Below are 27,850 nucleotides of genomic sequence, written 5' to 3' on the forward strand. Positions count from 1 at the left end.
AGGAGGACAGAAATTTGTCTTTGCTCACATACCCATACAGACATTTAACACACAGTTAGAAGTAAAAGTGAGGAGTAAAATAGTGTTGATTGCACCAGTCCATCAAAGCAGTGTATGTTTATCCTAACAACAAACCTTGGGTGACCAAGGGCCTAAAAGCACTGCTTAACAAAAAAAAAAAAAAAAAAAAAAAAAAAAAAAATGATAACATGTCTGCTTCGCGGGTACATAAACTGCGAGATGCAAACTTCCAGCACGTCTGGGTGAAAATTATCACCGATGAGACTGAAAATGATGACACGATTAATGGAGTTGGGGCATTCCAAAACTTTAACAGTATTAACACTGTTATTGCTTTTAATGTAAGGTTTTTATTGAGTAGAAACGGTGTATGAGATACACTTTTTTTGTGTTTATTTTGCTTTTTTTGGCATCATCAGCATGTCTTTTGCAGTGTGAACGTCAACGTCGTTGACATAATCAACAAAACCTTCAGCCATTGTCGTTATGTGTTGCTGGTAGATTCCATAAAATGGGCAAAACTGTTAATTTACTGTTTTGATTTTGTAGATTTCATATAGGTCTTCATGTGCATTAATGTTTGTATGCTCACTGATCTATGATCTTAAAGTTATAATGTATTTGTAACTTTTGGAATCTAGGCAGCTTGCTTTATGTGCACCTGGAGGACCAGCTCCCAATACAGTCACCAGATTCGACAGTGCAGCGCCAGTTAGCGGACAAATTGCACAAGCTGCAGCCTGCACCATTCAGGAACAAAATCGCATAGACTGCTGGCCAGAAGGGACAGATGTTGTTCAAGCAGACTGTGAAAATAGAGGCTGTTGCTGGAATAATTCTCAATCCCAGAATGGCTCACCATCCTGTTTCTTCCCTACGGATTACAATGGATACATAGCTAGGGACATAACTCCTATACGAAATGGGGAGAATATTGTAGGACTAAGAGCAATTTTAACTAGAAACACTTCATCTCCATATCCTGATGATGTTCCTATTCTGCAGCTGATGGTTTACTTTGAAACTGAAAATAGACTTCATTTTAAGGTTAAGTGATACTTTATTACCCACAAACCTGTCATTTGAGATATTCTGATTTCCACTAGGTTGAGTTATATGCCATAAATTAATTATAAATTTCTTTTAGCTAAATTTTTGTAAGACATGACATTTAGTTTAACAGTTTATACGTTTTTCAAATTATGTTTACAAAAATATTATGTGTTTCAAAAAGTTCAGTTATATTATTTGAAATATTAGCATACACATGCTTGGCATACTTGGACATAACTGTATCATTTTTACTAATAAATCAATAATGATTTTCAGATCACTGACCCTCTAACTCCAAGGTTTGAAGTTCCAGTGAATATGCCAGGTGTCTCGAACACATCAGAAAGTGATACACAGTATGCTGTACATGTGGAACCAGATCCTTTTGGCATCACTATCACTAGAAAAAGTACTGGGGAAATCCTGTAAGAACATTCTTAGTTTTTCATAGGCTTAAGTAACAATAAGAAGGAAGAAAAAATGAGAGAAAGAGAGGGAGATGCATGTGATGTTATCATCATGTACAAATCATCTGATTGGGAATTGTTCTAATTTTTCAGTTTTGATTCTGTTGGAATTGGACCTTTCATCTATGCAAACCAGCTTCTGCAGATAAGCACAAAACTATCAACTCCTTTTCTGTATGGACTTGGAGAGCACAGGAGTAGATTTTTACAAGATATGCAATGGCAGAAAATGATCATTTGGACTCGGGATGAATTTCCAAGGGTATTTTTAAAACATGTTTTTACGAATATAATGTCTGATCTCAAATATCATAATCTAAGATTTTCCAATGAGTGGATTTTCTATGTAGGTCACTTTTTGATAAACTCGCATTTGATCAGGATATAGGTCTCAATGAAGTTTGAAAAGAAGGCACACTTTCTGCATAGGAAATGCTGAACTTAAAGTAGGTAGGTTGGAAAGTTACTGTGCTCTTTACAAATCAGACAAGTGTGACAGACTGTTTAAGAGTCAGAAGTACAGTATACTGTCTCTTATTTCTAGGAGGGCATAAACCTGTATGGAGCCCATCCTTTTTATTTGAACCTTGAAAAGTCTGGCAACGCCCATGGGGTTTTCCTCTTAAACGTCAATGCCATGCGTAAGTTCTACAACATTGCACTAAGACCACAATTTGTAAAAAAAAAAATACTTTAAAAAGAAATATTTAAATAATAGCCATATGCTAAATTTTAATTATGCACTCTCACAACACATAAAGTTGAAAACATGGGTCTTACAGAAAGCATATGGGATCCATTTACTTCATCAAAAGACTAATGTATTTTAACTCTGTGCGTTATGTACTGCTAGAATCCCATCACTATGAAAAAGAACGCTTTGAGATATTCTGTTAGATTTTTTTTTAAAAGTTTATTTATTTGTTTTCAACAAATACAGTGGCATCATCTGTTTATTTTGAACTAGAAATTGATCTCCAGCCGTTTAACAATCAGGGAGGCCTGACGTATCGTACCATTGGTGGAATCCTAGACTTCTTCATTTTCCTTGGACCAACCCCAGATGATGTCGTCAGTCAGTATGTCAATATCATTGGTCTTCCGTTCATGCCACCTCTATGGACTCTTGGTTTTCACCTGTGCAGACATGAATATGGAAACAGCTCAGTATTTAAAAATGTCATTGCACGAAACAGAGCTGCAAATATCCCCTATGTAAGTGCACCTTATTGTGTCTGAAAACTGTTTTTGAGAAAAATGTGTGTTAATAAATTAGTAATTGAGTGAAAGGCAAAGAATCTGTTGGCTTAAGATGTGTGTGTTGGGAGTGAGGGGATGCATGCACACCTGTTTGTGCAGTCAGATACTTTTAAAGGAAAATTCTCCTGATCATTGCTGTTTCTTCTTTAGGATGTGCAGTGGAATGATCTAGACTACTCCCAAGATAGCAAGGACTGGACCTTTGATAATAAAACCTATGTGGGCTTGCCTGATATCATTGCTGATCTACATGCTCATGGCCAGCACCATATTATCATTGTTGTGGAGTGAACAAGCTACTATTAAATATTGCACTGTTCTTGCATTGAAGTGGAGACAATAGTTTCTTTTAAACTACAAAGGCTTAAGCTGGGTCAGTTTGATAACATTAATTATTGAAAAAAAACAAAACAAGGTAGAATCTAATTTCATAGGATAACATTGAGTCCTTACCTTTGGGAAATCCTGCATCTTTGCATTAGCACGAAAAACTGAAGGTATTGTGTTTCATTTGCAGGATCCAGGTGTTGCCAAAAATGAGCCTCCTGGCACTTACCCACCCTATGATCTAGGAATGCAGTATGATTTGTTTATTAAAAAGGAAGATGGAACACCAATTGTTGGAGAGGTAAAGATGCTCAAATACTGTAGTAATATGTAAAAGGGATCGAAAGGTTATATGGTAATACTTATACTATTCTGTAAAAGCATTTGGAACTTGGTTCTCAAAATGCTTTGATAGGTTATTTATAGGGTTTCGGTCTTTATGGTTATTTATTGGTTTTTCGGTTTAAGATTTATTTCTGTGGTCATCATAACATGAAAAATAATGTTGTCCTGCTCAATCTTTTTGTAATTAAGGTCACGATAATGCTGTACAGGAATAATTGTTTTCTTTCAGCCTGTAGTCATTTTGATAGCTGTAAAGGATGATAATATTTCAAATATGATCTCTGTTTCAGGTATGGCCGGGACAAACAGTGTATCCAGACTTCTTTCATCCTAAGGCATTTGATTACTGGTATCAGCTGGTATCAGATTTCATAAAAATTCTGGCATTTGATGGTCTCTGGATTGTAAGTATTGAAATCTTGCTAGCTGTTTATAATAATTGTTTTGTAAATTTTAGAGCTGTATCATTGATTGCGACACCGTGCTCCCACTGTCTGCGCATACTTGCCTGACCTACTGATGCCTTACCACCTGAGTCAGTCTCTTTGTTTTTGTTTGTTTGTTCATTTTTGCTTTCCTCTCTGTGCCAAATCAGAAGAAATTTGGCAGATACTCTTCTCAGGCTCTACTGTTTGAAATTCTCTTTCCTCTTCTCTTTTAAACTGTGTCTGCATTCAAAGCTTTTAAATCTGGCCTCAGAATCCATCTCATTAAGAAGTCTTTCATAATCAGACATCCTATTCCGCCTACTCCTCTATTCTTTATCCGTGGACTAGGTGGGTTTCTTTTCATGGTGTCATCTGTTTGCTGCTGCTTATGCTTCTTGTATAGTTGGCTGTTGCTTTGTTTGTAGCCCTTCGTGTGCAGCACACTGAGCTCACATCCATGCTGGGAAATGGGTTTTACACATTCAATAGTGCACACACACAAAAAAATACATTTGCTTGTTTAGAATAAGTAATTTGTAAAACTAAGGCAAACCTATTTTAACAGTGGCGCTGCTTAAGATAATGTTGTAAAGTATCTTGTGATATGGGCTTCATGTTTGTCAGCATGGATTGGCAAACACTCATTTTGATTACCTTAAAGCCATGGCAATCGCATTCTTTTAAACAATGATTTTGCTAGTTGAAAGAGTTATACTTGCCAGAAACTGTTTGTCATGAGTAATATACAACTTTTTTTTCTCCTGTAAAAGCAAAGTGCATAATTTTTGTGGTGTGCTGATTATGGGACTGTTCTTTGAAGTCTTTACGAGATACTGTTCAAGAACATAACGCTGTAAAACTGGCTCAACTAAGTAGGACTCTAAACTTAAATATTTTTACTGTATATGATAGCAGTCATTATTGAATTAATGTGCAGTGACCAACAGTAACATATTCACTGCACGAAACCACTGGAACTAGTGTATTAAGCAAGAAATGTGTGAAATGGAGTTTAGACATATTTTTGTTTTTTACAGGATATGAACGAGCCATCTAATTTTCTAAATGGGTCAATAGCTGATTGTCCCAACAACAGCTGGAATCATCCTCCTTTCAAGCCACCAGGTAGATATTTTGCTTGGCCTGACAAGGATCAGAATGCTCAGTTTTAAAAGTTAATGGATGATATACATAAATCTGCTGTTGAGCGAGATGTTTATGTTTAAAGCAGGAGACAGAGGCTGGTATTTTTTATGACAAAGATGTAGGAGTTTGAATGTATATATTTTTTGTGCATTATTGTAAATATATTTCACTTGTAAAATGATTGTTACATTGTGTAGGTATCGATGGTGGGTTGCTGTATGCGAAGACATTATGTGGCTCAGCATTGCAATACTTGTCATCTCATTACAATCTCCACAGCCTTTATGGGTGGAGTGAAGCACGTGTTACAGCACAGTGGGTGCTTTTGATAAAATTTTTAAACATGCGACATTATGAATGTATAATTTGTCAGGTATTCACTTGTTAATGGATTCACTTTGCCTGAAAGCGACCCCGACTTAGTGAACTCTGTAAACAAATTATTTACTTTTATAGACAATGTGACTGTCACAAACATGAAATAAATGTTTATTTTAGTAAGGAACTTTTATTCTTACGGTACTTGAATCATATCTTTTCTTTGTATGCATTTTTATATATAAGAAGCTAATTGGAAAAGATAAATGTATTCCATAAGTAAGATTGCACACAATAAGGGTTCCTTTTATCATACCACTTACTTAGCTTTGTTGAAGAGAGGTAACTGTGGAAATCAAATCAATTTTCACTTCTCTAAATCCATTATAGTAGGTAATTTGAGAAAGAAAACAAAGTCTTAAACTGCTCTGTGTAGAGCCCCGATAGAGCAATTTCAGTCCTTAGGCTTGGAATTCTTCATGATTACTATAAGCAGGAAAATGTAGTTTATTTCCATATATGCTTTTTTAGATGTTAAAATTGTCTTACTTCTGTTGTTTACAGTGTACTGTGGAAATTACTTGGAAAGAGAACTTTGGTTCTTTCTCGTTCCACTGCTTTTGGGACTGGCGCTTACAGTGGTCACTGGACTGGAGACAACTTCAGTACTTTCCGTGACATGCACTATTCAATTGCTGGTATGCAAAAAACACAAAGATGCTTTACAAGGGGTCCTATTACAATAATAATTTTATGGTTTAAATTAAACTAGAAAACTTATGCTGAAGATTTAGCTTATTGAAAGTGCATAATTCTGTCCAGTATAAAAGAGGTAAAACCTTATTTTTGCAGGAATACTCAACTTTAATCTTTTTGGAATCCCACTTGTGGGAGCAGATATTTGTGGTTTTAACTGGGATGCAACAAGAGAACTCTGCATAAGGTGGATGCAACTAGGATCTTTTTATCCATTTATGCGCAATCATGCTGAAATTGGAACAGTAGTAAGTCTTTGGAAAGTGCTTAATTGTTTTATAAATTAGATCTTCATTCCCTTTTAAAGTTTCACCCATTTTAGGAATTTAAAATGTTTTAGAAATGTGAGAAGAAGTTTTCTCAACTTGGTTAATTCTATAGCAATTTTTGCTTTTGTTAAATTCACTTTTCAGTTATAAACTGTAAGTGGGATAAATAAACATTTTATTTCTTTAAGCCTCAAGACCCTGGTTCATATGATAAGGAGACTCAAGACATGATGAGACCAGCAATGGAGCTTCGCTATAGCCTTCTTCCCTTCTTGTATACTCTGTTTTACTACAGTAACACAACAGGGAGACCTATTGCCCGACCTCTGTTTTTTGAGTAAGTCCATCAAAGAGTGAAGTCCCTAACTGGCTTGAGGGGACTGCTCCCTCTCTTCTACCTATTAGATCCATTCTATGACTGAACCTTTGTTGCGGAAAGGAGCATTTGCAGCCTGGATTACAGTTTTTCTAATGAATTGTGCACACTGGAAGCAGCTTCTGGCTGCATATCTTTCGCCTCATATCGCATTCTGTGTTAGGTACATGTATATCCATGTATGTCTATCTGTGTATGTCTTTTTTCTGTAAAGTGCCATGAGCCTGCCTAGAAGACCATGATATGGTTTTGTATAAGTTCACTGTATTATTATTATCATCGCTGTCTTAGCTTAGCACTTAGTCTAATCTGTTGTTAATGTCACCTGAGAACTTTCTTTTTTTGACTGGCAATAACTTTTGTAAACATTTTTATTAGAGGGAATCTTTTGGATTTCTGTAAGCATAACATTTGGAAAAAAAATAAGAATACAGGTAGTCCTCGGGTTACGACGGTCTCGAGTTACGTCGTTTCGTGGTTACGACGCTGTAAATGAAGCTCATTCCGAGTTGCGAGGTTTAGCGGCGTAAGTCGAACTGTACGTGCGCCTCATTCCAACAGAAATTTTCATTAGGACTTAGTCGTTCGAACGATTATCATTTACTGCACAATATTTATGTACTGTACTTTACTGTTATTATGGTACAGTACTGTATGAACGTAGGATCGACTTGCGTCGAAATTCGGTTTACGAAAGAACGGATAAGTCGAGGACTACCTGTACAGTATTTTTTCTTTTTTTTGAAAATCATTCAAGATTAGGTTAACTTATGTGCACAATTTGTGGTTATTCTTTTGTGTGTTAGTGTGAATATGTGATTTAGGTCTCGCCAATGCTCTAGATTGGTTATTATGTAGCATAGTACAGATACAGTAAAATTTAATGTCTCTTAATGCTGTGTGACTTACTGCAAAGCATTGTTGCAGTTACCCTGGGACCGAATCCATTGACACACAGTTTCTGTGGGGAAGAGATTTGCTTATCTCACCTGTGCTTGAGGAGGTAATTAAGTTGCTTAACCTATGTAAATCCCCCTACCCTTATTTCTTGGGCATCTATACAAATTTGTACATCAGTGTTTCTTGCTAAAAGGCAGGTAGAACCAGTAATTTTAAATACTAGGTTTTTAATGATTTTCTCTTTTTTTGTCATACAATTTTTAGTTGTTATCGAAAGATTTTTGGAGAGAAAATGATTGGAAAAGCTGCAGAACATATGGTTGGTATAAGTGTTGTTTTTGATATTAGGGTGCAGTTGAGGTTAATGCTTTCATTCCCAACTGCACATGGTATGACATCCAAGACCAGACCCTGCTGAAAGAAGTGGGTCAGACAAAACTTGCAGCACCACTGGGGAAGATAAATGTTCATGTTCGCGGTGGCAGCATCCTGCCTATGTTGCCACCAGCTGTGACAACTACACTTTTGTAAGTTTTGAGCTTTACCATTTTCATGTTGAAATGCAAACCTACAATGAATGTGCTATGTAAATTAGTTATCAGAAGCACATAGATCAATTGTTCGTAGCAAACTCATCACTGATTTTCTTCTTTCCAGACGTCAGGGAAAAATGCAACTGCTGGTTGCAAGAGATTTAACCACACAGCCATCTAGAGCCTTTGGAGAGTTGTACTGGGATGATGGAGAATCTCTAGGTATACTTAATGTTTTATAATAATTCAGTAATTAAAATTAAATGATAATATGCTTTTTTAATGAGACAAGCTCTGGGCTGGAACCCACAGGGGTGGCGCAGGGTTGGGAGACCCAGACAGACATGGAGGAGATGGGTCCACTGTGAGGCGGAGGTAGCTGGCATGACATGGACCCAACTGGTCATGGATGCCCAGAACTGGATTTGATGGTGTGGTGTAGTTGCGGCTCTGTGCTTCCCTGGAGTTGTAAAGGAATAAGAAGAATGCTTTTGATATTTTGATAAGCAGGTTGTTGTAACTGTTTTTTGTCAACTTTATATTATTACAGGTTTTTTAAAAAGTAAAATATATTTTTCTTACAGGTGTTATTGAGAGAGGACTCTACACAATGGTCAGATTTGTTTTGCTTGAGGTAAGTATTTTCTTTTGCCCCCTTTAAATTGCGAATAGAACACCTCTGCCATTCTTCAGTGAAATAACGTAACTGATCAACATTATTTTGTAATGTGTAGTTGCTTAAAGAATTCTGTTCAAAATTACCAGTGATAGCATCTTTTCCTAATATATGTTACCATTTTGTTTCTTTAGAACACCCTGACAAGTGTTGTGGTGTCTAAAGGGTACAGTCCAGTTTTGCTGGGAAAAATTACAGTCCTTGGTGTTTTTCACCACCTCAGACTTTGTCTTTTAATGGACAGTCTCACGTTTTCACTTACAATCAGACCTCAAAGGTATGAATATGTACAGGAATTACGAAAGAGTACATGCAAGCAGAAGTAAACTACCACATAACAGAATTTCTTTGTGAATTTTGTTGTTGTTGTCAATTTAGACACATGGCATGATTATGAGTTCCTAGTAACTTCATAATGATTTTAGGAATGAATATTTTAGCAAAACCTCGTGAAAATTTGGGTTTCTGTAAACATAACATTTAATAACCATCCATAATTGCTTTATTTTAGTATGTTAATGCTGAGTTAACATGATAGCCTCTATTTAGTAAATCTCTTGAAATTTGCTATAATAGTTATATCAACACTATGCTTCATATCTGTGGTATGTTTACAAACTTTTAGCTATGGTGATAATGCTGACTTGAATCCTTAGTTATAACAAGAACAACTTCATATATATTTTATGCATTATTTAAAACTATCTTTAATGATAAGTACCTGGAACAGTAGATCTATATAAACCAGGTGTTGATGATGGGATTGACACAAATATTTTGTCAGAGATATAGATACATGATTTAAGATGACAACTGTTTCTTGCAGGTGTTGCTCATTGAGGACCTTTCCTGGGATCTGGTGACACCATTTTCACTCACTTGGAGTTAGCCTGTCAAAAGGCTATCCAAGATGAGCAAATTTGATTAGTGTGACATAGTGCAACACCAATAACAACAATAGACCACAGACAGACTGCTAGCAAAATCCCTGTTATTGTAACCTGATCTCTAACCGCTTCTGTAGGTCTTTGGTTTCTCAAGAGAAGGATTTAAATATGACGTATTTAATTTTAGAAATAAACGAAGTCATCATTTTTTTTCCAAAAAGGTGCTTTTTGTTTTACTTTTTCTTTACCTTAAGCATACATAATGTATTAGAATAAACACACACACCTCAGTGCACTGATGCATGCCTTCAGAAACACATCGAAAAGAAGCTTAAATGTTTTATGACAGACAATTGGTCACAATAAAACTTTACAACCAGCCTTTCCTTTAAAGGCAGCTGCCCCCAACATCAGCTTTTTTTTTTTTTTTTTATCTTTGTACTTTGTGTTAGAATGTTATGAACTCTCAATTTCTAACAGTGTTGTACTTGATAAATTAAATTTCAATCAAATTAACCAAGGCTGAATAAAAATGACAAGTGCACGTCACATTTTGTCAGATGGGCTGGTCCAAAGACATCCGCAGGCGGGGCGTAGCTTGCCCAGCCCTACTATAGAGAAATAAATAAACCACAGCTTTCCTCCATAAAAAAGTCCCCTCAGTGTTGTGACTGCATGACTGATCTAACCCTGTGTAACTATGAAAGGCATTGTATTTATTACACAAAAAACAAGAACAAAACAAAACAGCTGGTGCAAAGTGTATTAGAGTACAGAAAATGAACAATATTCAGTGCAGTGGGGAAATATTTTTACCACCGACCCTGCAACAATGCAAAGCATGCCAGCTTAGTAAAAGATATTGTATGCGCTGGTAAAAAACATGCCCAAGACCAATACTCTATGGAGGAACTGAATTCATGCAAGTGATAAGTGTAAATCATGTGAAAGAAAACTGCATATCCATCTCAACATTTATGAAAAACAGAAGAAACACTGAAAACGAAAAGCTGGCTTCATAAACAAAATATATAAAAGACAAGAAAGCATTTTAAATAAGCTATCTGAGACACAAGGCTCACAAATATGCTTGTTCAAGCATTCACCAAAAAACACTGATGTACATTCTTGCTTGCAAGAAGCTACGAGAATATGTCTTTACATTCAGTCTGCCATGGACATACGATCCCCATAAACCTTTGTAAGCAGAAAGCATTTGCACATGTGAATGTTATTCTACTGAAGCTTAAGGTTTCAAGTAATAAGCATCAGCTGCCACCTCTAACATGTCAGCAATAGTATGGTTCCTGATTATATTTATCTTAACATTCCCTTAAAAGACCTACTTACAAAAGGTATACAGGAAGTGTATGAAGCCAAATACAAATGCAGAACAAAACCTAGTGACCAATTGTGAATATCTAAGTTTGAAAGCTAATTTTAGCAATAAAGTCAGTTCTATAATACTCCCACAAGCACCCTCAAATTTCAGCATGAAAACCAGTGAAATTTCATTTTAGTCCAACATATTTGCAGAAAATAAAGTATTATCAACAAAAAGATATTGTCATAAAGTTCCACAAACAACCTGCCATAATTTTTTTTTGCAACAAATTTTATTGAAAATTTAAAATCACCACCATTTACAAAAATGAAAGGAAAGTGGAGAGGGAGGCGAATAAAGAAGAAGGGAGGGAATCAATCAACTAATGCGTCAGACAACTCTTGTTACATCATTTTTAAAAGAACAGAAAGACACATATAATTACTATTACTATGTTCTGAGTTTTAACACTGCTGAGGTTTAATTAATTGTTGTTAAACCTATCCTTAAACTGGATATAAATGTCCAGAAAATCAAGAACCATTGGGCAAAAATTGCTTGTCATCAGGACAGTGAAGACCACATGAAAGTGAGAAGCTTTACTTAGGGCATCTGAGGCTGAAGGTGTGCACCATACAGGTATTATAGAGTTCAATACCTGTATAATACCTGTATGGTGCAACACGTCCAACAGTTGATCCAGCCATTGAACACGAACTTGACCCCTTAAAAAAGGGTTAAAGAAGAAAAGGCAGATATATATATATTTAAATGTGAAGGGTATGGAATTCAGGCTTATCCCAAGGTTCACATATGGGTCATTTACAGAGATAGCTGTCATTTTCTCTCATTTATCTTCCTTCATCACCATTCTCTCCCAACTTATCCTTTCTTCACCTTCTTCCATAATGTAAATGAAGCATATGTGGAAGCCTTTTCCTCATTGAAGCAGGTCAAAGGTTCACTTTAATCCTGTTTATCTCAAAACACTGATTATAAGCAATCATGTCGGCCAGCTAATATTTGTCAAATAGTACAACCATGCTAACAGACGAGAAACTATTGTTGGCATGATGTTGCAGATCAGTGCAACTGTATGATCAGAAGAAAAAAGTACTTTTTTTAAATAATAATGCAGATTTCCTGGACTTGATTACAACACTTAAATGATTGCCATATACATAAGGCAAAATAATCACTTTATGCTTTCTTTGTATTTGAAGTATCTCAATATTTCTTTGGCTCAGTGCAGTAGTTTCTCCTGTGCAATTTTAAAAAAAAAAGCTTTGGTAGATACTGTAGTATATTAAGCATGGTGCAGTCAGCTGATGTTATTGTGATGGTGTCAAAGAATCAGAGAATTCTTAATAGGAATGTTAGACCTTATAGGTCTTTTACATCCTCAGCATAGAAGACAGCACAACACTCTTGCAAAGCCATTGACAAGCTCAAGTAGCAAAGTCAAAAGAACTTCAGACAGAATAGAAAGTGTCTTTTCATTACCTTTCATCTTCTTACATAAATATAATGGTCAAGGGATTGTTTCTGTCAAAATGCTGAATTTATCATGCTATTTTAAAATTTCAGAGTGACTTCCAAAAAAAAAAAAAAAACTATTTGAGAAATCCTGGAGTTTTATTGTTGAAGGTTTAGAGCAGCACACAATTAGCAAATCACATATGCATCCACAATTACATCACACAAACACATTCCTTACAGCAAAAGGTGTGGAGGTATTCTTTTTTAAGGTTAAGACCTCTTGCTGCCACCAGCTGTCAATAGTATCCTATTGATATTTTTTCCCACTGTGCAAAGCACTCTCCTAAGATGTACTGGTAAAAAAAAGAAAAAAAAAAAAAAAAAAAAAAAAAAAAAGAGTGGTCTGCAGCACTTGTAAAGTTAACTGTTGCATGTTGTTTCTTGCTCATCATGAATGATGATGATGACGATGACTGTATTGGTATGTGCTGTCTTCAAATAAATGACCACAATGCAGAAAGCCAGTTTATTCCAGATTTTTAAAAAAATGGACATTAACTTTTTACAGTTTACTCAGAGGAGTTTAATTACATTATCATGACTGCTAAGGATGAGGAGGAAACTGTAAAACATTAAGTTTACCTGTAGATCTGAGTATACATAGACACCTAGGCGCACATAATAGGGAAACACATCATGAAAATTTAAAATACAAGTACAGATTTATAAATGATATACCTAAATTCTTGGTTTAAGCATACAAATACTGTAGTAAGTGGAAATAATCACACATGTTCACAAATAATCAAGCAACAAGGGTTTGACAACAAAATAGAATCTGTCTTGTGCAAAAGATCTTGTCAACAGTAACTTGACAAAAGAAAGTTAACTGCATGATGACATTGAAAATTTATATCTGAATTCAGTTTAAAACAGAATCCTCATGATAAACTAATGGTTGAATAAGGTAAACCTCTGACAGCTCTAAAGTTAACATCTGGCACAGTGGCTGAACAATTATAGCACATATTTTTAAGTCAAATTAATTAGGACACTGTGCTAAATGCTTCAAACCTTATGTCACAATAAAGGATAAACTTATCCTCACTTACAATACACATCCCCACACAAAATAATGTCATGTATTAATGCACACTATTTTGTATGCATGCACACACACAAAATCCTACCCATGAATATTTCAGCTAAACAAATTATTCTGACTCAGATGAGTAAGAGTTTGGAAACAGAACTGAAAGATTAAAAACATTAACTAATTGAAGACAGTAGTTTTAAGTGAAACATCACCTATGAGTGAACTTTCTCCTTAAGTCTCCTTGTTATAACCACTTTTGCTATCATATAAAATTATAAAAATCTTCTAGTATAATTCTTAAAATTTTTAATATAAGCACATGCGAATTTTTCATAAAATCTACACAAAAAACCCATTGTTTTTGAAAATTGTAGAACTGCTGAACAGACATTATCATCTGGCTCATTATTTACTACAGTGACCATGCTGTTATTCAGGTTACTAGTTGGAGATTTATTCTGTTAGCAGCAATGGTGATATCACGGCAGGATAGGATAAATGATAAGAGGCAGACCAAAGAGAACTGGCTGTCACTTAATATCTAACCTGTCAAACTTATAAAGTGTTGATATTTCAACACTGATATTATCTCAGATGAGACCATGTGGCACTTTGTAATTCCAGTTTATCACATTATATCGGTATTCAGTCAGGATATCTTTCTAGAACTTAAGAATTCAATCTGTGAAAATAGTGAATCAATAAGCGCTTTAAACATGTGAACACTTGCAAGTCATTGCTTTGCTCTTTAATCTCAAATCTAAACTACTCAATGCTTAATTAAAGTAACTCTTGTACAATTTATAACCACATACTGCTCCAGAAATCAACGAAATAGTGTTGTGCAAGATTTTACGACGAGTGTCATCTTTCCGGATAAGGATGACAGGGGTACTGCTTGAAAGTGAGTGTAAAGGTAATTTAGGCACTTTGTTCATGTTGGTCTCCACTTGGTATTTACAGCAGGGATCAAACTGCCAGGATATTGCATACACACCAGCACAAATCACGCTCAAGAAACCCAGAGACATGAAGAGTTCATTTCTGTGAGGCCACATTCCTACACACACTAATGAGCCAACTCCTGCCAGGACAGCAGTCTTGTGCAAGCAGTTTCCACACATGATCCACCTGGCAGCCTCATCTCCCAGTCTGGATGGTTCAATAACTATCGTCTGGACTCCCGCTTCTAAAGACTGATCAAGCTGAACTTCGAATTCTTCCTGTGAAGATTCATGTTCATATATCTCTCGTATCACTACGCAGTCCTTATAGTTTTGTGGCCTGAAAAAAATATAGGTATATAGGGAACCGATCAAATGTCACGTTGTGTGCTGTTAATAAAGGCAATACTAACTTTTAAATATCACCGAAACGATTTATCTGCGATACATATAGCATGGCGCCATCAAAGAACTATATAGTAGTAACGTCCTTGTTCTTGTTTCCGTTTATTTAAAGAAGAGGTCGGAGGAGGTTACGAGTGGAAGAATTATCAATGCACAGAAAACGCTGATCCTCCAAATAAAAGGCAAAAGTTTTAATAACAATTATAGAAATGCAAGTCTATCTAAAATCATTGTATTAAAAATAGCTTAATCCCTTTCATGTTTATGAAAATCTATTTGCTTTTATATCATACACGCTAATACCACAAAAAGTCTGAAAATTAATGTGTGTTCAACCTTGGTCCGAGTTCAGCCATCTTAGAGGGGAAAGAATCCCCAAGTCAAACAACTCATTTTTACAGTAGCCCCCCTTCTTCGAGATAAGAGAGCTACGAACTAATGTCCCTATATCGTCCACGAGTTAACGAAAACTTGCTTCTTGCAAACTTCCTTCAATATGTACGCACACAACACAAATCGAACACTTAGTAGTTGCTCAATGTTATCTGCACAGTTATCTGCAAAATAAGTACGGATGCACTTGTAAGAGATCAGCTGATTTATCCCGTGATGAATAATAAAAGCTGCGCGTGATAAGCGTTGCATTTGTGTGGAGTAGTTTGATGCACGAGAGAAGCGTCCAGTTTTGGTGTTAAAATGAGAGAAAATAAGGAAATATTCCTTTCTAAAGATAGTTTCATCCTCAACGGGGATGTACAGTACACGTTTCAAAGACGTAGGGAAAGGTATCATTTCACTCTCGGTTTGGTCTTAGGTCTTGGAGTTAGTTGTGTGGCCTTTTTGCTTCTGTCTTCCGGAGCCCCGATATCAACCTTTGTTTCAGTCTTAAAAAACACAAATTGTTCCAAACCACAAAAGGTAGCTGCAGAACTGGACAGAGATGAGGCAAAATTCAACGAGTGGTTGTTGTCAAATAGTGCCAAAGATTTTGACAGAGACCACCAGTCGCAGTGGAAACAGAAGACATTTGACTTGGATGGTCAAGACAAAAAGCTCGCAGTTTCTTGCACGTTAAATGAAACGGACAGATTCGATTGCTGGCCTGAGGAGTTCGGGGCCTCGCAGCAGGGTTGCCAGGCAAGGGGATGTTGCTGGAATGCAAACCCCTCGCATCAAGGGGTTCCATACTGCTTTTATCCGCAAGGTTATGTTTCATATGTGTTGTCACCGGTAGTTCCATTCAGACGTGGTGTCAAACAAGGAATATCAGCAACCCTAACAAGAAAAACAGCATCTCCATATCCAGACGATGTTCTTCAGCTGCAAATTGATGTGACCTTTGAAACGGCAGACACAGTTCGTTTTAAGGTGTGATTACAAAAAGATTTAAAGTTCTAGAAGTTAGGAGACTTATAGTAAAGGCAGCATACATTACCTGAAAGAAGTTTAAGTGTGCCTTGTGTTTGAATTATATAAAATAATTTAGTATAAACCTGAATTTTAATGACTTTTTTTACATTTTGCATTTCTTTCACAGTAGCGTAGAAAGATCCTCTCCTTTTAGGGGGCAAACTTGATCCATGCTGACAGTGATCGACGTTCACATTCTTGACTTGGACAGAATGCTCACAGAATTTTACTCAGATTGCCCAGAGGCAATCTGGTCTGCTCAAATTAGCCTTTATATTTTGATTCATGTTAATGGAATCTGTAAGGATATGGACATGTGTGATTCATTCTAAAGTTACTGTGATCACCCATCAGAGAGCATGTGTAACAACTTCTACTTTAGTGTAAAGGGTAGATGTTATGTCTTTGTAAGCTAGATAATTCTTTCTTTAATGTAACCAATTTAAAAATGCTTTTGTTGGTAAACAATCTATAATGGTACTTGTCATACCAAAACTAAGTTTTGTTCATTGTTTGTTTCTTTTAAGTAAAGCTAAAACCAAGGTATGATATTTATTGCAGATATTTGATCCTCATAATCAACGATATGAAGTACCTCTCAACCTCTCCAAGAATGATCAACCAGTTGAACAAACAGATTATCAAGTTACCTTGAAAGCGAACCCCTTTGGGATTCTTATTATGCGTAAATCCAATGGTGTTACCATGTTAGTGTTTAGCCACTACTTTTGAAGAATAAAGTTCTTATTGCCAAAATATCAGTTAATGATATGTTAAGTGACCAGCTATTTATGCCATGATGAGAATGCATAAGTGCTAGTGTAGAATTGTATTCAATATGTTGCCTTGCCTTGTAGCAATCTATACTTTTGGAGCTGTACTATTGAGAGAGAGAAAGAGTGTTGTTTTGATGAAAAGTTTTGAAATCATCAATAAGCAGATTCAACTAACATTAAATGAAGTAAGCAATCTTGTATTTGTAACTCTTTACGAGTCAGAGTTTCTTGCTTATCCAGTGTAAATATGGTAATGTGATGATAAATACTGTAAAGAGTTAAATACTGAGGGTCTATATTTTTTCTTTCCAGATTTGATTCCAGCACTGCAGCCCCTCTTGTGTTTGCAGATCAGTTCCTGCAGTTTGGAACTCGTCTGACATCTTCAAATATATATGGGCTTGGTGAGCATAGATCATCTTTGAGACTGAACACCAACTGGACTAAACTTGTCCTATGGAATAGAGATATGAACCCTCCTGTAAGTTAACATGACAGAGTTGTTAGTTGAGCAATGCTAATCATGTTATCAGTATTGACATAATTTTTGTTTCATTGTAGTATTTAGACTGCGTAACACACTAGGTCTGGATATCACTTTGTGTAAGGTCACTGCCTGCTGTTGTTGTACTGAGCAGAAATAGGATTTATTATGATCATCAACACACTTTTCTTCTTATGTGAAGGAACAGGAACTGCTACATTACAAACATTTCATTTGGTAAATAGAGTAAAGAGAAAAACATTATTTCTTGTAACTGGTTATAGCAAACATCACATTTATCAGATAGGGTATGGACAGAGTGCTCTTACCATGCTAGATGTAAACTATAAATGTACTAATAGAATGGGTGATATAGTTCTGTGTCTAATCAAATAATGTAATCTGTTGAAGGGTGGAGGGAACCTCTATGGGTCACATCCATTCTTTCTCAATTTGGAGGCTGATGGGCAGGCACATGGTGTTTTCCTACTGAACAGCAATGCTATGGGTCAGTGCTAAGGATAATTAAAACACCAGTTTAATGATGTTGTAGCATAAATCAGTAGGGGAGTGTAGCAGTGTTTATGTAAAAGGTAAAGGGTTCCACTGCCGAATGCTGCAGAGACAGCCTTTATCTAATGCATGGCATGTGCAAGGTGGAGCTAAAGCCTTTGCTTCTTTCATTCTTTGACATCATCCTGTTCCTGCACAGCTGGATGGGCAGGATGAATTTTCAACCAAAGGTCCAAGCAGTCGACCTTGCGCTCTGCAGTCCTGTGCTCTAACCACTTTGTTACACTGCCCTCCCTTAGTGTGTATATCAGTTGTCCCTTGACTGGCACTAGCTGTTGTGGGGAGCACATGGAAAGATGCGGCAGCTGGTGAGACCTGCCAGTCTTGCCTATTTTGGGTGACAGTGAGCAGGTCTTGTACAGGACGACCTGTCCAGTCTTTGACATTTACAAACCAGTTCTTTCTTTGGCCACCTGGACGTCAACTACCAGGAGGATAGTCTTCGACAAGGTGTCATTCTGGGTCACATGGCCAAAGACCATCTTACGTTGCTTGACTGTTGAAAGTAGAGGTTCTTGGTGTCATATGAGAGTGGTAATCTTGTTTTGTACAAAGTCATTGGTTTTGTACAAAGTCAAGTAGCCATCCTTGATTTTTTGTTGGGGTGTAAGGGGTTAGCTAAGGTGGGTCTCTGGCTCTGGCAAATTCTAGGAGTCTGATATATGTGTGTGTGTATATATATATATGTAGCATTACATAATGATGGAGCTTGCTGTTCTGGATGCTACTATAAATATCACACATATTTAAAATACTATTTTCAGAGGTGGCTTTGCAGCCATCAGAAGGGAATGAATTAGGCTCATTGACTTACCATGTCCTGGGTGGGATCTTGGACTTCTATGTCTTCACTGGTCCTACTGCACTAAATGTTGTGGAGCAGTATGTCAGTCTCATTGGACGGCCCACAATGCCACCATTCTGGGCGCTGGGATTTCACCTATGCAGGTGGGGCTACATGAATAGTACAGTGCTTCGTCAGGTCATCCAGAGAAACAGAGCTGCTGACATTCCCTATGTAAGTAGATTGATATTTTCATGTTCATGTCAATAAATAGAGAATGGCAGACATTGTAGTGTTCATTAACGTACTTTCGTGTCTGACATGTCGAGTGTTATTGTGTTTATACTGTAGTGTTTACTTAATTCATATTTAATTTCTTATTGAAATATTGTAATTTTTATCTTAATTTTGTTGCTTCAAGGTTCTTGGTCTATCATGGAAAAGAATAAGCTAATGTTTTAAATGTTCCATAAATGATAATATTATTTTCTTATTGCTTCTCTGTCTGACAGGATGTACAGTGGAGTGACATCGACTACATGCATGAACACCTTGACTGGACATATGATAATACCACATTCCCTGACTTGCTGGACATTGTTGATGATCTTCACAGAAATGATCAGCGCTACATTATGATTATAGTATGTATTTAAATGACAGGCTTTATCAATATCTGACAATCCAAATAGCTATGGTGCTGATGAAACAATAACATTTAATGCCATTTGTTTAGGATCCAGGAATCAGCAGTACGCAGCCCGCTGGTTCCTATCCAGCATTTGACCAAGGTGTGCAGATGGGAGTCTTCATAAAAAATGCTACAGGTCAAATATTGGAGGGGAAGGTATGATAGTTTTGCTATTTTTGTTTGTTTTTTAAGTTTTCTGTTTACAGATTTGAGAATTTGAGAATGAATGTCATATGGACTCATTTATTGGAAAATGAGTTTTGTGTTGTCAGCCAGGATACCAAAGATACTTTTTTCCCCCCCATACTTTTATGATCCATTACAAATTTATCTTGTCAGTTAAGAGTTTAAAACTGCCATATTGATACATTTTTTTGACATTTTTATTCTGTATGGTTAACTTTTGCTGAAAAAACTACGAGAAGAATAAAAAAGACTATGTGTTGTCCCAGGTTTGGCCAGGGCTAACAGCATTTCCAGATTTCTTTCAACCCAGCGCTGAACAATATTGGTACAATCAGATAAAGTCATACTGGGATAAAATTCCCTTTAATGGAATCTGGATAGTAAGTATTGCGGTGATGTGTGCTGGATTATTTTCCAGAAGTTTGGAACACTGGCTTAAGTCAAAAAAGCATAATTTATGCTTAATGTTGGGAAAGGTATAGTACATGTATTGACACCTTGTTTAAGCTTTCAGTCCTGTTACCTGAGGTTTACTTTTCCTAGGACATGAATGAACCTTCAAATTTTGTGGAAGGTTCTACTGTTGGCTGCACCAAAGGACCCTTGGATAATCCTCCTTTCACACCTCCTAGTGAGTTCTTTTGTTTGTATGCAAATGGTATTTTTCATGCAAATGAAAGAAAGTGCAGTGTTATAATTCCTACAATTTGGTGTCAATATATGATGGCCATGGTGAATGGTAGCTGTAAATGCATGAATTGTGCTTTCATCTTCATCCTCCCCATCTTCCCCTCACTCTTTCCTGTTAGAGGGTCTCTGCCTTTGGAGGGTTAAACTTAAACATAGTTTTTTTACCTTGTTGCTATTTTGTGCAAAGACACAAAGTGTTATTGCTTCACAAGGTTTGTGGTTTGCTAAATTTAGAATATATTTGTTCTGATTGTTCTTCATTTATGATACATTTAGGAATAAATGGGGGAAAGCTAATGTCTGCGACTGTGTGCCCCTCAGCACAACAAGCTATATCATCTCACTACAATCTTCACAATCTCTATGGATGGAGTGAGACCAAAGTAACTGCAAGGTAATCAGCCTGTTGAATATTTATGTCAACTGGAGAACTTAAAGACAGCCTATCCAATATATGTTTCTGTTACTTTGTAATATTAAGATTTGGATATAGCGTTAATGAAGCATCATTAAATAATGAGCTTATAATCCAGTGACAGCATTGCGTTTTCTTTTTTGATGATAAATGAGAACCTGTTTACCATATAGATCATTGGAGTGATGATTTATGTGTCTTCAGTTGAATGGATTAGATATTACTGAAATTTGAGTCCTGTCATATATGTGTTTCAAACTTTGTTTTTATTAATGATAAATGTTCTTAGACATTTTATTTGTCTGCAGACAACAATTTAACTTATCTGTGTTTATAGCTCCCTTACAAAACTGCTTGGAAAGAGAAGCCTTATTGTTTCACGTTCAAGTTTTGCCAGTTCTGGTCACTATGGCAGTCACTGGCTAGGTGATAACTGGTCACAGTGGCTTGACCTCTACTACTCCATACCAGGTGTATATTTATTTTAATTAGTGTTCTAGCTCAGATCCATTCTGATAGTTGAGTTCTTATAAATGTACTTGTGTCCTAATGCATTCTCTCTTTCCACCTCTTCCCACTCTCTCCTTCTCTTTTTGTTTATATGTATGTGTGTGTACATATATATGTGTGTGTGTAGGCATATGCATGCATACTCATATCTTTGGTGTGTGTGTATGTGAATGTATGTGTGCGAGTTTATATGTGTGGAAGTGCATTAAGTGCTGAAATTACATCTAAAATATTGTAGATGGATATATTCTTAATGTGTTGTAGACAGCAACAACAAGTCTACATATTCTCAGAACATCTTCTCTCCAACACATGCATACATATTTTTTTTTCGTATTAGCACATTCATAGGATACTCATTACATGTCTTTAACTTTTCATTAAAAACACTTGGCATCTGCATCTGCCCACATCTGCACATCTGCAAGAGTTGAAAACTTAGGACATTTTCAATATTTTTTTTTAACAGGTTCTGGTTTTTTTTTTTATGTATTTGGGTATATAGATGAGGGCATGAACATTAATTGAGCATGTACTGTTAATTAATGCAAGTTTAACCTGCTTTCAGGGATCTTGAACTTTAATATGTTTGGAGTGGCAATGGTTGGTGCAGATGTTTGTGGATTTACGGGAGACACCACTAGAGAGCTGTGTATTCGGTGGATGCAGCTGGGAGCATTCTATCCATTCATGCGCAATCATAATAATTTTGGTGATAAGGTATATTTTATTAACTAATGTCTGCTAGTTACTTATGATTTATTTCTTTTGAAATAAGCAATAAGCATTTCTAGTATTAGTGCAGGCTGCTTTCTGGTGTTTCTGTTAATCAAATGGTTTATAATATTTTAATTCTATTTCCTAGTTATTGAATGCTGATTTAAGTAGAGTATTGTATATGTTTAAGCTTTTCACAAATGCAGCTATGTTATTCACAATAGATGAACTTGTGCAGCTGATGAATCCATCAAAGATAAACTTGTGCAAGCAAATTGCTCAATATCAAGACATGCACATGTATGGTCATACACACTCTTGTTCACCCTATACCAGTAGTGTTGGGGCTAATTTAAATAGGCTTGAAACCTTTGAACTGAGGTTTCTAAGAAATGTTTGTATATAATAACTGCATAAACTTTTTAACTTCAAAGGTAATAGGATTGGATTTACAAGTGGGAGACAAATCTAGCAAGAGATGGTAGTTTAAGGACAATTTGTGATGAGCATCACATGTGATATGATAACAGTACATCACTACATATCCCATGGGTTTAAGGAAGTGATTTGTTAAGCGAATTAAAGACATTAACATCTGTGGTATAATTGGCCAGTGCAGGACAGTTTAGAGCTCCTAATTTCATCAAAATACAGTGGAACCTCGGTTAGCGAACGCCTCGGATAGCGAATATTTCGGTTAACGAACAAAAATTTCGTTAAAAGTTTGTCTCGGATAATTTCGGATAACGAACAGCCACGTGAACCACACGTGACCCACCAGCATATCATTATTCGCGCTCGAGACACAGTTACGATCAGTCGTTCCTTATCTGTGAGCATCCTTCTTATTTAGTGATTTTTGTACTTTAGTTTAATAAGACAATCCTTAATCTTAGCTCCAAAGAAGATTAAGAGCAATTAATAGTAGTGAGGTAATGGCAAGGAAGCGGCCAACAAATGAATTGAAAAAGGAAATGATTTCAAAGTATGAAGGTGGCATGCGTCTGTCGGACATGTGATGTCGTATTACCGAAGAGTTTTACAAAAAAGACAGAAGGAGCAGACACTGGACAAGTTTTTTCCTTGAACCTCAAAGCTACAGAAAAGGAAGTCATCCCGATTTTCTAATGTCATGTGTGCTCATGGAGGGGGTTATCAAAGCAGTAATTCCACCCCTTCCTCCCCACACCTGCTTCCAACCACGCCGTCAAAACGGCAAGTTTTCTGATGTTTAAATGCTTTCGTTAATGTTTTTATGTTTATTTAACTCCATTTATATTTCATTATAACTGTTCTCATTAAAACAAATACCTTTATAGCCTGTAACTTTCAAATATTAGCGAGTCAACAGGGGCTGGGAACCAATTAAATCTATTTCCTTTATTTCTTATGGAAAACATTGTTTCGGATAACGAACATTTCGGATAACGAACAGCTTTCCAGAACGGATTAAGTTCGTTAACCGAGGTTCCACTGTATATGTTATGTCTATTATGTTCACGGACAGAGTATATGGAATTAACTTTTTGCTAAAGTGCATATTATTTTGATGATTATAAATTTCGGACATTTAACAAATATTCAGAGAGGATAGCCAAAAGGATGAAAGGATGACAGAGAAAGATTTCTCATTGCAGCCTCAAGACCCAGCGGCATTTGATTCTGTTGCTGTGTCCTACATGAGGCAGGCACTGAGGACACGTTACAGTTTGCTCCCTTACATGTACACACGTTTCTTTATCAGTCACACCACTGGCACTTCCGTTGTGAGACCACTCTTTGCTCTGTGAGTTGCAGTTCTAAACAGTTATCAGGCTTACATAGAGAGCTTAATTGATTTATTTAAATGTCTCCTTACATGGTTATTTATGAATTAATACAAGCCTGGACTTATTAAGGTCAGGGAGGCTCTTCTGTTTGTGACTTTGGATCAGAATTGACTAGAAAACTTCTTCTGTCTACTCAACAGTGAATGGCTTTCAGCTCTTTCTGGGCTGAAGGTAGTAGAAGGTGGAAGAGGGTTAGGCTTCATATCCGCACTGCTTAGAGTACTAAGCAATTGTCCTTTACCTTGCCTTACCCATGCATTATCTGATTCTGCCTGCATTGTTTTCCTTCATGTTAACCTCATTTTAAGATTTTTTTTATTATTTTTTTTTATTCAAAATTAAATAATAATTCTAAAGATAATTAATATCCTGCAGTTTTCCAAACACTGAGGACATTGACAAGCAATTTATGTGGGGAGAAGAGCTGCTTATTTCTCCTGTCTTAGAGGAGGTAAACTTCATTCCTTTTTTTTTCTCTCTTTCTGTGTTAACTTGTCATAGATGATGAATTTTTTCTGTGTTAACTGGCCATAGATCATGAATGTTTTTATAACTGCAATGAGGAGAAAATTAAACATAATGTCTAGATAAAAAAAGCCATAGTTTTGTGTTTTGTGCTCTTTTATTTTACAGAAGTAATTGGATACACAACTTTCAGTTCAATATATATATGTTGGACTCAAAAGTAAAAAAACCCATTTATGTCTGGGTTAACATAGAAATCACAGTTTGTTTTTATACCCTGCATAATTATGGCCACAGGGAGCAACGACGGTAAATGCCTACATACCAGAAGGAGTGTGGTATGATTTTTACAATGGCTCAAGACTCAAGGCAACTCCACAGCAGTATAATCAGCTTCAAGCCCCTCTTAGTACCATCAACGTTCACATCCGGGGTGGTTCCATTATTCCTTGTCTTCCTCCAGCTGTAAATACAAATACAGCGTTAGTATACACAGTTCAGAGTTGGTGCCAAATGTGTTGAATGTATTTGCATGTATATGTGTGCATTCATGCGTAGTAATAGATGCACATATATTCAGCTTATGCACCTTTGAGTCCATGCCATGAGTGCATGTACCTCGCATTCACATTCATGTGCTTTGAGGCATGTATTTGTGGGTGTCAACTGGCATATGAATAACACTGCGATGCTTAGGGAGAGGAAGTTGCAATTAGAAATCTTGTGACTAATATATTGAGATGATGAGGTGTTTTATTTTTAGTTATTTATATTTATTTTCTTTTTCACTGTTATTTCAGGCGTAAGATGAATTTTCAGCTCATTGTTGCTCCTGATGTTGCTTCTAGTGCACAAGGACAGCTTTTCTGGGATGATGGAGAGTCTTTGGGTGAGCATTGTTCATTGTAGGAATATACTTTTTGGTTTGGGGAATATACTTTTAAGATAGTCTGCAGCCATGACAAATAAAAATGTTTATAATTATCATTATATTTTAAGAGAGAACCTTTAACAAAATTATATCTTATTAGAACATTAAGAATGAAATTCCAATGATCAGCAGCAGATTCTTCATTTTTCAGATCCTGTGGAATCAGGAAATTATTCTCTTGTGCAGTTTATATTAAATGGAGTAAGTGTTACTAATTTGTTTCTTTGATGCTAAATATTGAGAATTCATTGTACATTTATTGCTGGCATGTGGGTGGCCATTTCTGTCATTCATGGGATGTAAAACTTGTTAATCTATGGAGTTTATGATAATTTGAACAAAATTCAAATTGAAACTGCATTACTGTTGGAAGTCTTGACCAAAAAAGTATAGAAAAATAGGTGGGATTGAAATAGATTCCTTCCTACTAATGTTTCATATGTGTGCATTGTGATGACTGAAGAACTTTCTTTTGGAAAAATAGAATTTGCTCTAAATTTCTCAGACACAGCTGACCACAAACGTGCTGAGACAGAATTATCCAGTGACACTAGACACAGTTCGAGTTCTGGGTGTCATTGACAGACCAGCAAATGTCACATTGAATGGGAAAATAATAAACTACTACTACAATTCTGAAATCCAGGTAACCAGAAAAGAAGTGCAATCTTTCACTTTGCTGAATTTGAATTTGCTGAGAGGTTTTAGCATATGTTTGGAAATACAATCTTTTATGGTCTTTTGGGGTTAGTCTTCCCTATCTTTACTATCCCCTCCCAACTTATCCCCACTTTCCAAAAATAAAACAGGCACAAAATTTGGTACAAATATTTCAAAGCTTACTGCAAAAACTGGAATAAAAGTTTTCAACATTTTGTGTATCATATAGAATTGTGCCTCTCTGTTTTAAACATGGACTGGTATGACCACTTTATAAGAAAGCCTGCTTGAATTCTGATGATTTGAAAAATGACAGACCAGTGTCTAATCTCTTATTTCTCTTGAAAGTATTTGAATGTATTGGCCTGCAACTCATATATGTCATATGGTGGTTAAGGATCTTATCAAGCATGTCAATCTGTCATATGTCTTACAGCTCTGAAACAGCTTTCGTTCAAGTGGTGAATGATTCCTTGAATGCCTCTGATCATGGTGATGTCTCCTTACTCGTCCTTCTGGACTTCTCTGGCATCGACCATGTGATTTTATGTAAACAACTTTTATTCTGAGGAGTCTGTTTTGGGACCAGTCCTGCAGCCTTTAGCTTCTATCATTCAGTCAGATTCATTGCAGCCAGTATTATTCTCGTTGGCATTATCATTCTTTCTCCACTGAGCTGCTCAGAACACTTCACTGGCTTCAAGTTACAACATGCATAGAATACAGGTGGTCTCCCTTTGCTTTTACTTCTTGCCCTGTGGCTACCTGTCTACTTTTATTCACCAGTATAATTATAAACCATCATGGGTGCTGATCATGATGCCTTTCTCGTCAGAATTCCATATAGTTCTCTTTCCTCTTATGCAATATTTGGACCCAGTTTTGAATACCCTGCCAATGCATTTATGGCATACACAGACAATACCTTAGATCACATTTTTTTCAAAAATATTTAACCAATTGAACCTGTGAGTGCATACGCGCGTGTGTGTGTGTGTGGTGATCAGCTTGTGTGCAAAACCATGTGCAATATGAAAGTTATTATTATTAGTAAGGTGAGGGAATTAACTGTGTTTAAAAAAGAACCTTAAACAAACTCACAACTAAAAAAAAACCCAACAGATATAAGCAACGTTAGGGAAAGCATCTAATGTTGAAATGAGTATCAAGTGTTAAGTTTGGATGAAAATAAAAGAAAAACAAAATGCACTTAATGGAATGGAAGTTAAAAAGGCATTCTGGTGCAGTTGCTGAGTGGATTTTACCTGTTATATTGTGTTTTAAAAAGTGTCTTTTTTGGCTTTTAAGACTGGTCTCATTTTCTATTTTTCATGTTTTTTTATTTCAGCTTTTGATGATCTACGAAACAGGAATTGACTTATTGCAGCCTTTCCTCTTGAAATGGGCCTTCTCATGAATAAACAGTGGTGTTAAACACAACAGAAGCAGACTAAAGTGCTGCAGCCATTGCACTGGACAAATTTCTCAAGTGATGTTACAATCTTTTTAGTAATATCCAAATTATAAGTACAAGGGTAATTGCTATGAATCATTTCTCTACAAGTTAGTTCCCTTGATTTATTCCTGGGCAATTTCAGGTGCAACTCTTTTGTGGTGGAAGCGAGTAAAACATTCAGCGATATTGCACTTGTTTTTGTGGCAAAGTTTTCAGAGTTACTAAGAAAAAATGTTTATATTTTTTTTTGCTATATTTTTTGT

The 27,850-nt window shown here is 36.2% G+C and overlaps 2 protein-coding genes across 2 annotated transcripts; one reads left to right on the forward strand and one right to left on the reverse strand.

Annotated features, from left to right (window-relative positions):
* Positions 1-194: 194 nt before the first annotated feature.
* On the forward strand, positions 195-27,773 carry LOC112575599. Its single transcript, XM_025257602.1, has 38 exons — positions 195-362; positions 663-1,068; positions 1,351-1,499; positions 1,635-1,803; positions 2,086-2,182; positions 2,509-2,756; positions 2,952-3,083; positions 3,319-3,429; positions 3,764-3,877; positions 4,939-5,026; positions 5,245-5,362; positions 5,930-6,063; positions 6,218-6,369; positions 6,579-6,727; positions 7,694-7,769; positions 8,015-8,193; positions 8,324-8,421; positions 8,784-8,833; positions 9,010-9,152; positions 15,673-16,378; positions 16,982-17,127; positions 17,509-17,677; positions 18,092-18,188; positions 19,018-19,271; positions 19,550-19,681; positions 19,774-19,884; positions 20,181-20,294; positions 20,458-20,545; positions 20,881-20,998; positions 21,357-21,490; positions 22,098-22,249; positions 23,884-24,032; positions 24,451-24,526; positions 24,838-25,022; positions 25,341-25,429; positions 25,623-25,672; positions 25,977-26,117; positions 27,480-27,773. The coding sequence occupies exons 1-38, from the start codon at positions 280-282 to the stop codon at positions 27,546-27,548; spliced, it is 5,676 nt and encodes a 1,891-aa protein (XP_025113387.1). The 5' UTR covers positions 195-279; the 3' UTR covers positions 27,549-27,773.
* Positions 10,510-15,702, reverse strand: LOC112563295 (transmembrane protein 11, mitochondrial-like). The gene is made up of 2 exons (XM_025237157.1): positions 15,347-15,702; positions 10,510-14,945 (listed from the first exon to the last, which is right to left on the reverse strand). The coding sequence occupies exons 1-2, from the start codon at positions 15,364-15,366 to the stop codon at positions 14,438-14,440; spliced, it is 528 nt and encodes a 175-aa protein (XP_025092942.1). The 5' UTR covers positions 15,367-15,702; the 3' UTR covers positions 10,510-14,437.
* Positions 27,774-27,850: the final 77 nt, after the last annotated feature.

This window comes from Pomacea canaliculata, linkage group LG1 (genome assembly GCF_003073045.1).
Source record: "Pomacea canaliculata isolate SZHN2017 linkage group LG1, ASM307304v1, whole genome shotgun sequence".
Classification (NCBI taxonomy): Eukaryota; Metazoa; Mollusca; class Gastropoda; order Architaenioglossa; family Ampullariidae; genus Pomacea; species Pomacea canaliculata.